The sequence below is a fragment of the Amphiprion ocellaris genome, chromosome 9 (genome assembly GCF_022539595.1).
Source record: "Amphiprion ocellaris isolate individual 3 ecotype Okinawa chromosome 9, ASM2253959v1, whole genome shotgun sequence".
Classification (NCBI taxonomy): domain Eukaryota; kingdom Metazoa; phylum Chordata; class Actinopteri; family Pomacentridae; genus Amphiprion; species Amphiprion ocellaris.
The window spans coordinates 4,732,947-4,747,526 of NC_072774.1; the positions used below are offsets into that span (position 1 = coordinate 4,732,947).

At 39.5% G+C, this 14,580-nt stretch overlaps 1 protein-coding gene across 1 annotated transcript; it reads right to left on the reverse strand.

Annotated features, from left to right (window-relative positions):
- Positions 1 to 39: 39 nt before the first annotated feature.
- znf687a (zinc finger protein 687a) lies at positions 40 to 13,754 on the reverse strand. Its single transcript, XM_023261857.3, has 11 exons — positions 13,663 to 13,754; positions 10,360 to 12,099; positions 8,746 to 9,001; positions 8,510 to 8,658; positions 8,239 to 8,423; positions 6,723 to 6,899; positions 6,476 to 6,638; positions 6,172 to 6,390; positions 5,244 to 5,356; positions 4,384 to 4,486; positions 40 to 4,306 (listed from the first exon to the last, which is right to left on the reverse strand). The coding sequence occupies exons 2-11, from the start codon at positions 12,076 to 12,078 to the stop codon at positions 3,716 to 3,718; spliced, it is 3,675 nt and encodes a 1,224-aa protein (XP_023117625.2). The 5' UTR covers positions 12,079 to 12,099; positions 13,663 to 13,754; the 3' UTR covers positions 40 to 3,715.
- Positions 13,755 to 14,580: the final 826 nt, after the last annotated feature.

Genomic DNA, 14,580 nt, shown 5'->3' on the forward strand with positions numbered 1-14,580 from the left:
ACTGTCGGAATGGTATCTGGAGACAAAAAGCAAGTTAAACCCAGTGTGCCAGTTTTTATTAATATTTTCTTTATATAAACATTTGGTTAGAAACAGTTTTGTCAATGCAAAAACAGATAAATAGAAGCATTCTTGTTAAAGCACTAAATAAAATCCTGAGAAAGTAAACACACACACAGGTCATTACTGACTGCAGCACATTAAAGACAGAATTAGTTTTTACTAAACATTGTATAGATATTATTAGCTCTGTCTACAGGTACTGTTGATGTATCGCTGGCAGAAATACAGTATACAACAGAAGTAAATGTGCAATATCAACTAAATGTAAAATCAGACAGTACATCTTTCATTACGGAGGTTCAAATTTTTGTTATTTTTTTCAGTATTTTTTAGGTCCATCTTTACTTTTGATGACAGACTGATGTTCTAACTTTCTTACACTGGAATATTCCTCTTCTCCAAGCTTCTTGTCAGCCAGTATTTTGATTTATCCACAGATATTCATCTATAAATGTTGTCTCCCCAGCATCTATTGCTTTCATGCAGCTTCACATCATCATACTTCCACCTCCGTGCTTCACTGTCAGGACTATGCATCCACTGTGGTAGTCCTGGTCAGGTTCACACCAAACATGATGGACTCCATCTGAGCCCAACTCATTTATCTTCATGAATGTTCTCCCAACATTCATCAGGCTTCTGTTTTGTGCAAAGGAGACAGAAATGGCTTATTTTCTTGGATGGCATCCACAGAGGTTGATGTTACAAATTCTCTTTCGCTCTGTTTGAGCAACACAGAAACTCTGATTTCCGTTGATAACTCCTGTACCAAGTCTGAAGCATCTGCGGTCTGTTTGTTTACAGCTAGATTGTGAAAGTAGTTCACTGTCTGTGGAGTCATTTTAGGAGGACGACCACTGCAGCCATGATTAGTGCTACTATGACTCCTTCTGTATATCCTGATTACTGTTGCTACTGTGTTTCCACTAATGCTTAGTTGCTAACAGGTCTTCTTGTGTCCTTTTCCATGTTTGTTAAGTCTCACAATCAGATTTTGTAGTTCTTGTGTAAATTCTTTTCCACGTGGAGCCATGATGCAGACATGCAGATCCAAAACCGAGGACGTTCTGCTGTTCACAGCTCATTTTAGAACCATGTTCAGATAGTTAGGCTGGTTGGAAATCACAGGTGGACTCAGTTTAGCTTCAACGATCAAATGTTTTCACTTTTTTGTTGCATTGAATTTCTACTTTGGGGCCTGAATTTTATTATAATCATTTTGATGTATTTGTTTTTGATTGTTCATAAGAGGAAATAGTAATAGTAGAAGTAATGCAATCATCTAGAGGTAATAGTCTTTGACATTTAAATGATACTGCACATGGAACATCTGATTATATATCTTTACTCCATTCTACAGAAGAAAGATTTTAAGTATTTTTAGCAGTGTCAAACACTGAAGAAACACATTGTTTAGCGTGCTCTTGTGTTCTTAAGAAAACATAAGGAACAGACAGTAAATACACCCTAATCTTTTGTTTACAGTCATCTCATAAAGCCAGATTTTGACACACATATGCCTGCATAAAAAATAAAAAAAAACACAGCAAAAATCAGAATTACCATAAATCTCTTGCTCACTGAGATGGAATAAAGGTGATATAAATACAGTACTTTTCCATTTAAAAAGGTATTCATTTCAAAGGTTTTTGAAAGTTTCACCCCAATAAATATAGTGAGTCTAAAAAGGTGCATTATTGCCGAACCATTTTCCAAAGCAGTCACAGTTTTTAGGTGTGATTTCAGAAGAGAGTTGTTGGTCCATGTTCATTTTACCTCAACAGAAATATAAATGAAAGTTCCTGAGATTCTTGGATTATGAATAACAGTCGACATTAACAGGATTTAAAGTCTGTCTTGACACTAATGTGACTACACCACTAAGTGCATTTACAGACCTGGCAGTGAAGATGCATGACGTGATTCCACTTTTAAGTGGAGAATTAGATTGCAAAGCTGAGCCTACGGTAATAAAAAGGTTTCAGATGTCAGAGTACGATTATTTAAATGGGAAATATAGGACTTTTAGTACATAATCACATCTTTTTGTTAGTATGATTTCATTGCAGCTTAGTGAGAAACCATTGTCTAGGTAAACACTAAAAGAAATTGAATGGGTGGACCAATCAATAATTTCATTTTCTCTACAAAATGTACTAAAGTCAACTGTTGGGTGTCAATCTGAAATAAAAATACTGACATTACCACACTATCTAGTATGTCAGAAGAACATTTAGAAGGTTTTAAAACAATGTAAACAGCCAAAAATACCTTAAAAAGTCCAACTACATTGGGTCGCAAGTCAAATCTATCTTGTTGGAATTCTAATTAGTTAAAAAAAATGTAATTAAAGATTTACTAAATTAGACCATTGGCTCGGTTCAATGATGTTGCAGATATGTCTTATATGTGTCAGAAGCTACTGTGAGTGGCAGGTGGAGAAGGCTTGGTTTTCAGACATACTAGTGCTGTAAAACTAGCTAAAAACCCCAACATTTTCAGCTAAAGTTACCCCACAACAGGAGGCGAGTGCTCTGAGCCTCTCCAGACTTCATTATAGGTCCATTAGTGTGTCTAGGTGCAAAATACATTACAATACGCTGTCAATTTTAACCATGAATGAAGCTTTTGTTCTTGCTGATCCAATGGGAATCCTCATGAGCAGTAAATTCAGATTACGACTAGTCGCAATGATGTTATGTTTGATTTTAAACTTCAGATAACCCAATAAATGACACCTTATTTCACATTGGATGTAAGAGTAAGACAGTAAAAGCTTAAAACGGTGCAAAAAGCATGAAGAAACAGTATTTTCCACGTACATTCTTTATAAGGGCAGCTGCAGGACATAATAAAAGGAACAGGTGTGTCATTTGTAATGCAGCTTGGATCGCATGCTTTGGAAAATGGCCGGCAATAAGTTAAAACTTCTTTAAAAGTACCCGAGTCAACATTATACCCGAACCACTCGAGAAAGAGGGACTTTTCACTAAAACACCCGGACTACAGTTTAAGAATCTCCTCAGCAGAGTGAAAATATTGAAATCACAACAGGCACATTCTGTCGCTGCTCATCCACATTCATTCTAACAGCTATCACCATCACAGCAGGATTATTATTGCATCATTTTCAGTACTCTGCAGGCGCGTGGAAGTCAAGAAAGCAGCTCGAATCTCACCATTACGGAGCACAAATGCAGCTTCAGCACCTGAGTGTAATAAGATTAAGGCTCGTCTGTGAGAATCATATTAGAATTTCCAGGATTAATCGATTAGTTTTCTACTGTTAAATAATCTGTAACTAGTTTGAAACGTCTAAATTCTCTTATTGCAGCTTTTTGAATGTGAATATTTGCATTTTTTTCCTCCATTATGACAGTAAACTGAAAATCTTTGGGTTGTGGAGAATTAAAGATGTTATTTCACATAATTTTCGCACATTTTCTAGGCCAAACAAGTAATCGAACAACCGAGAAAATGATCAACAGACTCGTTAGCTGCAGCCCTAAATCACAGGGTATTCAATATCGATCAGAAATATTTGGTAAAATCAGTGCAGAGGTGCAAAATTCACAAGTTCAACGATAAAAAGGCACTTGGAAATATTCTTTTATCACCTCCAGACACTGATTTTCCCTTATTTTTCGCCATCTCAGGTAGTTTTTCCTGCGTTCCGTGCGTTGATAAAAGCCATCCCGTGAGTTCTGAAGTGTGTGTTCAGATCTGACGCCTTCTCGAAGTGTTTCCCACACACCTTACAGGCCAGAGCTCCGTCCTCGTCGGGCTGGCCGGAGGGCGACGCCGGAGCCGAACCGTTCAGCGAGCTCCGGTCCTCGTGGTTCCTGCTTTTGCCGGGGGAGGGAGATGGCTGTGCGCCGAGGGCTTGCTGGGTGTCGCTGAAAGCCTCCTTGACTTTGTGAGTGATGAATCGATGGCGCGACAGGGAGGAGGTGGAGGTGAAACAGGCGCCGCACTGCAGACACTGCAGCCCGCCGCCCTCCGAACCCGACCGCCAGTGCTGGCTGATGTGCTCCAGGAAGGCGGCCTGGTCCTCGGTGGTGAAGCCGCAGGTGGCGCAGCGAAGCCCCGGCTCAGGGGGAGCGTCGGGCCGCGGCTTCTTCACCGGACTCGTGTTGTCCATGGACTCTTCATCCTGATCGATATTTACAGCTCCTCTCCGTCTCCGGCGAGCGACTGAACCGCCGTCCTGTTCTGAAGAGCTGTCGGCTTCATCTCCAGCTTCCTGTGACCAAGACGACAGTATTTCTAGACAATAAGTCCTTGTGTTTGTTTTAAAAAAATGCAGAATAAGTGGCTTACCGTCAGTGTGTCCTGGTTCACACAGTCCATGATGTGAGTCAGCAGAATGTGTCTCTCCAGCATCACTCTGCTGCTGAAGGTTTTCTCTCCATCAGTGCAAAACCTACAAAAATACCACAAATATTCACAGATTTACTCTCGTATGATTTAGTTATTGCAGGCATTTTAATCACTTTGACTTTACTTATAACACTCTTTTCATACAAATTAAATTCAACCCAAAGTGCTTTGCAGATGAAAGGAATAAAATGCAATAAAACTACACAAACAAGCCTCAACATCATTTTATAAAAGAAGAATCGAAGAAATGCTGTCTTAAATAATGCATGCAGACAATGACGACACCACCTGATGAGATGAAATTAAATAAGTTCAAATAAAGGGAATAGACAAAATAAAATATCAATTATTAAAATGCATATAGACAAATAAATAGGTGAGAAGCAAAACAGAAGTCAAAATTTATAAAAACGAAGTAAGAAAATAATAAAAATCGAAGTAATAAATGATACATTGAATAGACGAAAATATGTAAATAAGTGAATAAATAGAAAAATCAATAAATAAAATTTGTTTCAAGAAGAGCAATAAATGTATCTTGTATTTTATTTTTTAATCTTTTTTTTTAGACACTTTAAACATTTAGACACTTCACACAAACACTTTCAGAAACATTGCATTTTGTACTTTGTATTCTTTGCTATTTCTATTTTACTACTAACCTCTGTTTGTAATTGTGTATACTCCACTAACCTTTGTTTATTGCCTTGTACTCTGGCAAAATAATTCCCACCAGGATGAATAAAGTAGATCTTATCTTTGAATGTTTGGACAAACTGTGAAGTGTTGGAGGTACTCACTGGCAGTGAAGGCCTCCATTCGCAGCTTTGTGTTTATCTCTGATGTGACGAGTCAGATTGGACGGGGTGGTGAAGGAGTTCTCACATTTGTTACAGGGAAACTTCTTCAGCTTCTACACAACAAAAAGACACACATAGATTGTGTATATATATTATATATATATATTATATATATATATATATATAATATATATATATATATATATATATATATAAAATGCATATCAATATTTGACACAATAAGCAAAGTGTTTCAATTCAAATTAATGTTGGTTGATGAATCGATGAACAGACATACATGAACTTCAACAATAAAAATGTTTAATTTCTATTTATCTGCATTTTTATTTGTCTACTATATTCACAGATTACTTCAAACTCAAAGTCTAATTATAGCGATTATATTTTAAGACTTTTTGTAAACTCTAGCACATTCAGTGTCTTGAAAAGTGGTCTATTATGGGATGGCTACACCGTTTGTCTATACCAGAACTATCGTAGCTAACATTAGCTCAGGTGCTAACAGCAACATATTTTACATTGAGGTGATCAGTAAACGCTTTGTTGCACAATTTGCACACAACCATGATTTTATCCAAGCTGCCATCGGGACGATTTTTAAAAGAAAACTTTACGCCCAACAAGCTCAGTGCAGTCTCATCTTCCATCACCAAACTTTCTTGTGTGCTGACGTCACTCAGTGCGTCCTGTGCATCTTCTTCACGGCTGACAAACACGCTTTAGGTGCATTACTGCCACCTACCGGGCTGCAGTGTGCCAGAAAGTAGGGAACTGAGAAAGGTGCGATTAAATGCGTTATTTTTTTTAACGCGTCATTTTTTCTGTAATTATTGATTGAAATGAATGCATTAAAGTCCCAGCCCTATTTGTACATCTTAGACAGCAGAACAATGGCGGGTTTCCTCACTTTGCCGTGTTTCTCCCTCATATGATTAATGTAGTTGTCCTGGTCTGTGTAACGCGTGTGACACGACAGACAGTTCCACGAAGATGGACGCTTTATCTTCTCCGTCTTCACTTTCTCGTCTTCGTGCGTCAACTCTTCTCCGTCTGAGCTCTCCGAAGGCCGAGAACTGGAGGAGGCAGGCGGAGATGAAGGCTCTTTTAGCGAAGAGGCTTTGTGGGTCTGAGAGGAGATGACAGGAAATGATAAAAATCAGGAAGAAGAGCTACCTGAGCTACGTTAGACATCAATGTAAGTAAAGTTATACCTTGAAATGGTCCAGTAGGGAACTCCTCTGAGAAAACAGCTTCGTGCACTCCGGGCATTTAAACACATGCACTTTCTGATTGGTCAAATGTGTGTCGAAGTGGGCGTACAGCAGAGGCTTCTGTGTGAAAACGGTGTCACACGTCACACACTTATAGATCAACCTGTAACCGAAGGAAAACTGGGTCAGTTCACTGAGAAGAATCAATATATGAGCGTACATAGATACACATATATAACATATATACATGGGCTGTCCCTGAGCGAGCGTCGGGTGCTGGGCAGAAATGTGGCTCTGGATGCTGGGGGCAGATTTAAAAGCCATCGGACAGCTGGGGCACTTGTGGAACATGTCACAGTGAGCCTGCTGCATGTGAGACTTGACCGAGTTCAGGCCTCCAAACACCACCAGGCAGCTGGAACATCTGGAGAAAGAGAAAGACATGAAAAGAGAAGGAAACCTGATTAGTGTAATGATATACATTTACTGAACTCCCAACAAAAATTCCCAAAATTACACTATCACAGCTGGAAACTGTAAAAACAGGAATAACAGTTGGATTTTCAACTTTTCAGTGGCTATTGAATTAATTGTGATTTAATCAATCGTCAGAATCATTTTATTCCATGTGTAACTTAAAATTTACCCAAAATAAACCATTTGCTCCAAACAAATTCAGTAAAAAACAAAAAATTCTGAGCTCCTCAGCACAACCAAGATGTCATGTCTGCCTCAGCTCTGACCAGCAGTCATGTGAGAAAGATTCAGAGTTTTTCGGTTGAACTGCAGGCAGTGTTTTCACAGAGCAGAGGGAAGACTGAGAGAAAAATCAAACCTAATGGATCAATAACATGAATGCAGCAAGGCTATAAAACAGTAAACAGAGGAGCAAGTTGTTGAAAGATATATTCAGCATCAGTGTTAGTTTTAGTAACAAAAATTATGAGGAAAATGATAGATTGAAGATCCATTTTTCACAAACTAAAACTAAATTAAAAGTAAGATTTCAGGACGTAAAACCTTTTTAGCATGAAAACTAAACGATAATGCTGAATATGGAATGATAAATTAAAGTCTTCATCTGTGGAGTCAAACACTGCAGCTTCTTCTGCCACCCAAAACATCACTTTTTCAGTAGATTCATCAGCTGCTGTGCTGATAAGAAGCTCCTTAGATCCATTAACTACACACAAACCCAAACAGACTCATGAACAAACCTATCTAGGATCTACATGAGAAGCCGCAAGAAAGCAGCTGAGACAAATGTTTGCAGTATTTCCTGACTAAAACTAATAAAAATCTAATTTAAATTTAAGTACAACTTATACACATTGTTAAAAGATTGAAACCAAATCAGAACAGTGGAACATCTTTCTAGAGTTTAAGGGCAGTGTAGTGTGAAAAAAAGCTGTTTGTAGAGGTTGTAAACATGCAAACAGTTAAATATCTACAGAATGTAACACGCGTGGACACTTGGAAAATGTTGCACATAATGATTCCAGTTTGTTTCTATTTTTGTAAAGCAAATAATCAAAGAAAGCTAACCTTTTTTGTTCATTTTTATGATGTTTTGCGTTCTAACTGAGGAACACTGAACACAGAAGACATGGCCGAGTTCTCTCTACTTCTAGCTATGGTTGTGCTGTTTCCACAGAGGTGCAGGACTTTATATTGCAGTGAAAAATGAGCCCACAGTGAGTAAAGTAACACCTTGAAACTGCTCAAAGTTCGGTGGTTTTAAAAATAGAATGAGAATATCACACCTATATCCAATGCGGCGGGAAAAGTGCAAACAGGTCTCCTCCAGATGTGTCCGAAACAACGTCTGCTTGGCCGTTTCTCCACATTCTGGGCAGACGTGCGGCGAGCAGCTTTGGTGGATTCGCTGATGAGCTGCTAAACTGCAGCCGTTGGGCAGCAGCATGGGAGGAGAGCAGTCTGTGCACGGCTGCCGGACACAAGAAGCAAACCGAGGACGTCAGTTAGCTCGTCGTGACGGAGCAGAACTATATTTCTCACTTGGAAAAGACTTACAGTGCTGTGTGCTGGTCTGATCTCCTGGAAATGCTCAGCCACCTCTTCCTTGCTGCTGAACTGAGCCTGACACTCTGGACATTTAATACTCCCGCTGTGAGCTGCTTCTGATTTCTTATTATGTAGTGTTGGCTTTGGCATGGCCTTGGCTAAAAAAAAGGACAAGAGATGAAAGAATCAAACAGGATTCTGCAAAGAAATCACACCATAAAAAACAAAAAAAAACGCTCTCTAACCAGGTGCCATGTGCTCCTGCTGGCTGACCATCTGCTCCACAGGTACGGGCTTCATGACCAGGTGTGAACACTGCATGATCAGGCCTCTCTCCTTGTGCTCTCTGGCATGCAGAAGCAGGCTGCACTTGTTGAAGAAGGCCAGACGTTTGGCGCAGTGGTTGCAGGTCACCTCGATCCTCAGCGAGCGACGATCGTAGTGCTGCGCCAAACTGTGCTCCAGGGCGAAGGCGTCGCCGCATTCCAGACAGCGGAAACCCTGAGGGTGTGGGGAGATGTAGGGAAAATAACTAAAGACATCATTCAAATTCTCATACAAGCATCAAATTTAGCATGCTCGTTACTTATAGGCTGCACATTTAGACAAAAAAAAAACCCCACAAAAAATAAAAATGGATGTTTCAGTTCTGGATGCTGCAATTCTGGCAGCAGAAAACCTATACATTTGTGCTCATTACAAACCCTAGCAGATTTTGTAAAATATGTACCATTCTTAAATGAAAACATGAATGAACAGAGCAAATGCAACTGTGTGACAATAAATAACTTTGTCTGACCACAAACCCGAAATGAAAGAAAAGTTTTTCCATGATCTAACATATTTTCCGAAAAACAAAAAAGGACAATATTTAACCCTCCTGTTGTCCTCATTTATGAGCACCAAAAAATATTGTTTCCTTGTCTGAAAAACATCCAAAAATTCAGCAAAAAATTCCCCAAATTTCTGAAAATTTGCTAAACCTTCAGGAAGAAAATTTCAATAATTCTTCAAAAGTTTCCCATAAAATTGTATTTTAAAAAATCCCCCAAATTTGGCAAGAAAATTCTTGCAAAAATTTTTAAAAAATGAGAAAGATGTTTCAAAAAAATCCTAAAAATATCTAAAGTGATCACATACATATCAGTAAAACTTGTAATATTTTCCTTAAGAACATTCACAAAAAATCATCCAAAATCCAGCGAATTTTGAAACATTTTTAACATTTATTTTTTTCCACCAAAAAATGTTCAAAGATTTCCCCAAAATGTTGAAAATGTGGACATCAGAAGTTTCACTGTGAACATATTTTTTTCTCCACATTTTCAAACTTTAAAACAGGTCAATTTTGACCCACAGGACAACACAAGGGTTAATAAATTTTGCCAGGGTATGTTAACTTATGAGCACAACTGTATCAGTCTGCCATATGCAGTAAAACCTCAGTAAATACTGCTTAGTTACTTGAAGCTTATTGATTCTGTCGTACCAGGTAACCGTTTTCCTTTGATTACTCAGTGTGTTGCTCTGTCTCTATTCATTAGAAACAATTAACTGATGAACTAGAGAACAAAAAAAGTGTAAATTCTGTGCTTGCAGCATCTTAAATGAGTATTTTATTGGATTTCTTTCCTCCTCTATGACAGTAGACTGAATATCTTTGGGTGGTGGACAATACAAGACATTCCCATCTTGGACTTTGGAAAACATTTTTCCCTATTTTTTGGCATCTTAAAGACCACACAAACAATCACTGAATCAAGGAACGATCAACAGATTAAGTCGCAGCTGGAGTCAATAAAAAACAGACAATGAATATATCATTAGCCTCAGGATATCTTTGATGCTGAACATGTTACCTGTACAGGAAGAGAGATGCCCCACTCTGCTGGAAGAGGAGCACTCAGGTCCGGTTTGTAACTGGGCAGCAGGTTCTTGTTGTTGAGGATTTTGTTGAAGGCGTCCACCAGGTTGGTCTGGCTCTTGGAAATGATGGCCCCAGTGCTGTTCACTATGGAGGCCGGCCGGCTGCTGGTCTGAGGAGGCAGCAAAGGCAACGGCGTGGGCAGCATCATCCCGCTATTGATGGTCTTCTGGCCGAGGCTGCGCAGGTTGATCGAACCTGGACTCGACCTGGAAGACGAGACGGAGGGCAGCGCTGCGGTTTTCGTGATGTTCACCGCTGCGGCGGAAACTTTCACTTTGGTGGTTTTCGTTGCACCGTCCTGAAGTATCGCCTCCGCAGACGGTTCTCGTTTGGATCTGGTGTTTTGACGTTCTGGTGCAGGTTTTGAACCACATCCGCTCTTTCTGGTGGCTCTTTTGCTTCTTTTAGGCGTAGCACCGGTCACAGCCCTCGTGATGCTGCCTATAGGCATTTTAATTTTAACTTTGAGGGGTTGCAATGGAGGCGAAACTGCCTCTGCAACACTAACAGACTCAGCAGCAGCATCACAGCTCGTCTCATTTAACTTCTCATCTCCAGCCACCTTTTCCTTCAGATCTTCTGTGTCTTCTGGCTCCTCTTGGGGTTGGAGTTCCTTCACAGCTGCAGAGGGACTGCTGCTTCTGTTGGGGACGACCAGGCCCGTCTCGCTGGGCGGTGGGCTCTCAGGAGAATCTCTCTCGTCAATCACATGCTCTGGATATTTTTCCTCGTGGATTGATGTGGAGCTGACAGGACGGAGGCTGTCCTGGCTGCTCTGAGGCTGAGGATCTGAGGGAGGAGAGCTGGGCTTGGTCCCGTCCTCCTCTTGTTGGGGTTTTGTGAGTGTCAGAGGAATTTCAGGCGATCTGAGAAGGTCCGGAGGTAATTTAGCTCTGTGTCTGAATTTAGGCGGAGAGGACATTACAGGTTCTGGACTCTCCTGGATCACCAGTGGACTTCCTAAGTCTGGTTCAGAGTCGTCTTCGTCTGTGTGCGTAACGTGTTTGACTTCAGTTTTGTCGTTTTGTGGTAAAGGGGAGGATCGTGGGTTACCACTGGAGGGAGGAGAAAGGTGAGGGCTGACAGAGGGAGGAGGAGGAGAGGTGGGAAAGGTAGTGATGGAATCCTGAGGGTAGAGGAGAGGCTTTAGGTCATTCATGACATCTGTTGTGTGCTGAACCGATGCAGGTTTGGTTCCTTTATCGCTCTCATCCAGTGTGGACTTCAGAGGTGAAGACTGGGACCAAGGCTCGATGTTGGATTTTGATTTCTCCAAACCGTTTGCAATCTGGGGCTCCATGGAAGCTTCAGTAGGTGGTTTGGGAGTACTCTGCGTGGTGAAATCCTGAGAGGCTGAGTCACTTCTCGGAGAATTGTCTGTTTTATCCCTGACGGAGTTTTCCTCCTCTTCAAAAGACTCTGAACGCACTGTGTTCTTCACAATAACGCTGACAACCGGAGGGTCGCTCTGAGAGGCAGGAGGTCCAGGAAAACACGATGGAGATCCACCTTCTTTCTTCTCTGCATTCGTCCTCACCTCGTCCCGATTCTCCTCCTCTGGACTCGACTGAATCGCTTCTTTAGCATCGATGTCAGGAATGTCAAAAGCTGCCAGCAAGTCATCAAAGTCTGGGGTCTTCATGTCCCCCATTGCCAACGCGAGGCTCAAAACCTGGAGAGGCAAAAAATGAATCAGAATAAATTATAAAATATTAATTTAGCTAAAAAACAAGAAATTATTAATTTATCCCATATTTAAGTGAACTTTTATTTGACCTATAGGTTTCTTCAGACTGGAAATGAAATAAACAAATGACAAAAGACAGTTTCACACTGTTGCTGCTCACAAGACGTTTGAAGATCATAAAGTCATATTGAAGTGTTTTCAAGGTCCAGTGTCCACAGTTTGAGGCATCATGAAAAAGTCCAAGGAGCTCCATACTCTGAAACATGTCAAAGGGCTGCTAGGAAGACAGATGTGAGCCCTGCACTGGAAGAATGGTAGAGGACAAGAAGAATCCAAGGATCAGCACCAAGAGCATCCTGATGAATGTGAGCAGTTCTGGTAGCAACATGTCCATCAGACACTCCATCAGACCAAGAACAAGGCTGGTCTCCATGGATCAGACCAAGGAGGACTCCACTTCTCCAAGACAGACACACTAAAGCTCAGCTGGACCTGCAGCACTTCTCTACTCACTTACTGCTCAGTTACAAGTCATGTCTGAAGGAAACGGCATCATGAGAAAAGAGGAAACATGGAGATTGTGGAGGAGAACATCAGGAAGTCTGCAGAAAAACTGCTCCTTGGGCAGCATTGGAGCTTCCAACAAGACAATGATGTGAAACATGGAGCCGACGTGGTGAAGAAATGGTGGAGAGAAAACAATGAGAAGATGGTGGAGCGTCCCAGCCAGAGTCCAGACCTGAATCCATCCAGAATGTGTGGAGGAACTGAAGAGCAGAGTGATGGAGAGGAAGCCTTCAAAGAGCTGGAGATGGACACTTGGAGGAACTAAATCCCAGTGGAGACCTGCAGAAACACTGTTAGACACTAGAACTACTGATGTCTAGGCTTTGACACTGATTACTGAGGAAGAATATGACTAATTTTGGACAAATATGGCATAAATAACAATAAATAACATCTCCAACACAATGCTTTACTGTCTTAAGTCACTTGTTTTTATCACTGTTCAACACTAGAACAACTGTTGAATTGATGTGGAGGAACACAAGGACTTTGACACTGATTACTGACACAGAAATAATCAAAAATAATCATCATTAACACCTCAACACAGTGCTTTTTTTTCCTCTTGTTCACGTCATTTCCAGCTGGTCAAATAAAAGCTCACTACATATAAATATAGATCCCCCTTTGGTTAAGTCTAATGTCTGAAATAGAAAACAGTTGGTGTGATTAGAGGCTTTGGTGTGCAGGCAGTAACTTCCTAACTTACTAAGACTCAGCAAAAGAACAACAATCTCGTTTAAAAGTCAGACAAAGTTGCTGAAACATGTTAAACTTTCCTACCATGTTGCTGCTGCTAACGGCTAGCCGCTGTTAGCTGGCCTCGCAAACGGCTAACTTCCCTAAACTCGCTAAAAACTACAACTAACACAGTGCAACGCTCACTTAACCAAGTCCTAATGCACCGTGTTTAATGCCTGCTAAGTTGCCTTTCACTGAAATTACCATTTGTGGACGCTTAAAGGTAATAATCTTTGTTACCTGCTAGTTAGCGAAGTTGGTTCCTGACTTTCCAGTCGGTCGCGGAAGTTTGTCGTCATCAATCCTGCGACATAAATAACTTCCTACACGCTTCACTGATACTCACGTTTCAAACATTACTTACATATGCAGTTTTTTTTAAATGTAGAACTTGTGCAATTGCGTCCGAAATAAAAAAAAAGAAAAATGTTTAAACTAATAACATTAAATCAAGTGGTGATGCGTGTTCTAAATGTGCAGGAAGGCTTGCGCATGAGCTACAAAAAGTCCAGGGGTTCATAAATTATTTTACATTAATTAATCTAGAAGAGTAAACAGTAATAATAATAATAATAATAATAATAATAATAATAATAATAATAATAATAATAATAATAATAATAATAATAATAATAATAATAATAATAATTATTATTATTATTATTATTATTATTATTATTATTATTATTATTATTATTATTATTATTATTATTATTATTATTATTATTATTATTATTATTATAAATAATCATTTCTTAAATTTTATTTTATTTTATTTTATTTTTTGGTGCCCATATTTAGTATTGACCTTTTACATGGGAAATTTCCCCTGACGTGGGGAGTAATAAAGGATTATCTTATCTTATAAACTGTATTTTTGTTTTTAAAACCCTGCAAACAAATACAATTTATTTAAACTTTATTTTACCAGGAAGTCCCTTGAGATTAAAATCTCTTTTCCGAGGGAGACCTTAGAAAACAAATGCTAAAATAAAATATGTTTAAAAAGTTAAATACTATAAGAAAAGTAAAAATTCCATCTTCTTTTAGATATTTGATTTTAGTGAATTAAATGCAGTAAAATAGTAATTTTAGTTACACACAGCAAAAAAAATTAAATACTGTAAGAGACGAAAATGTGAAAATTATAGCATTTTT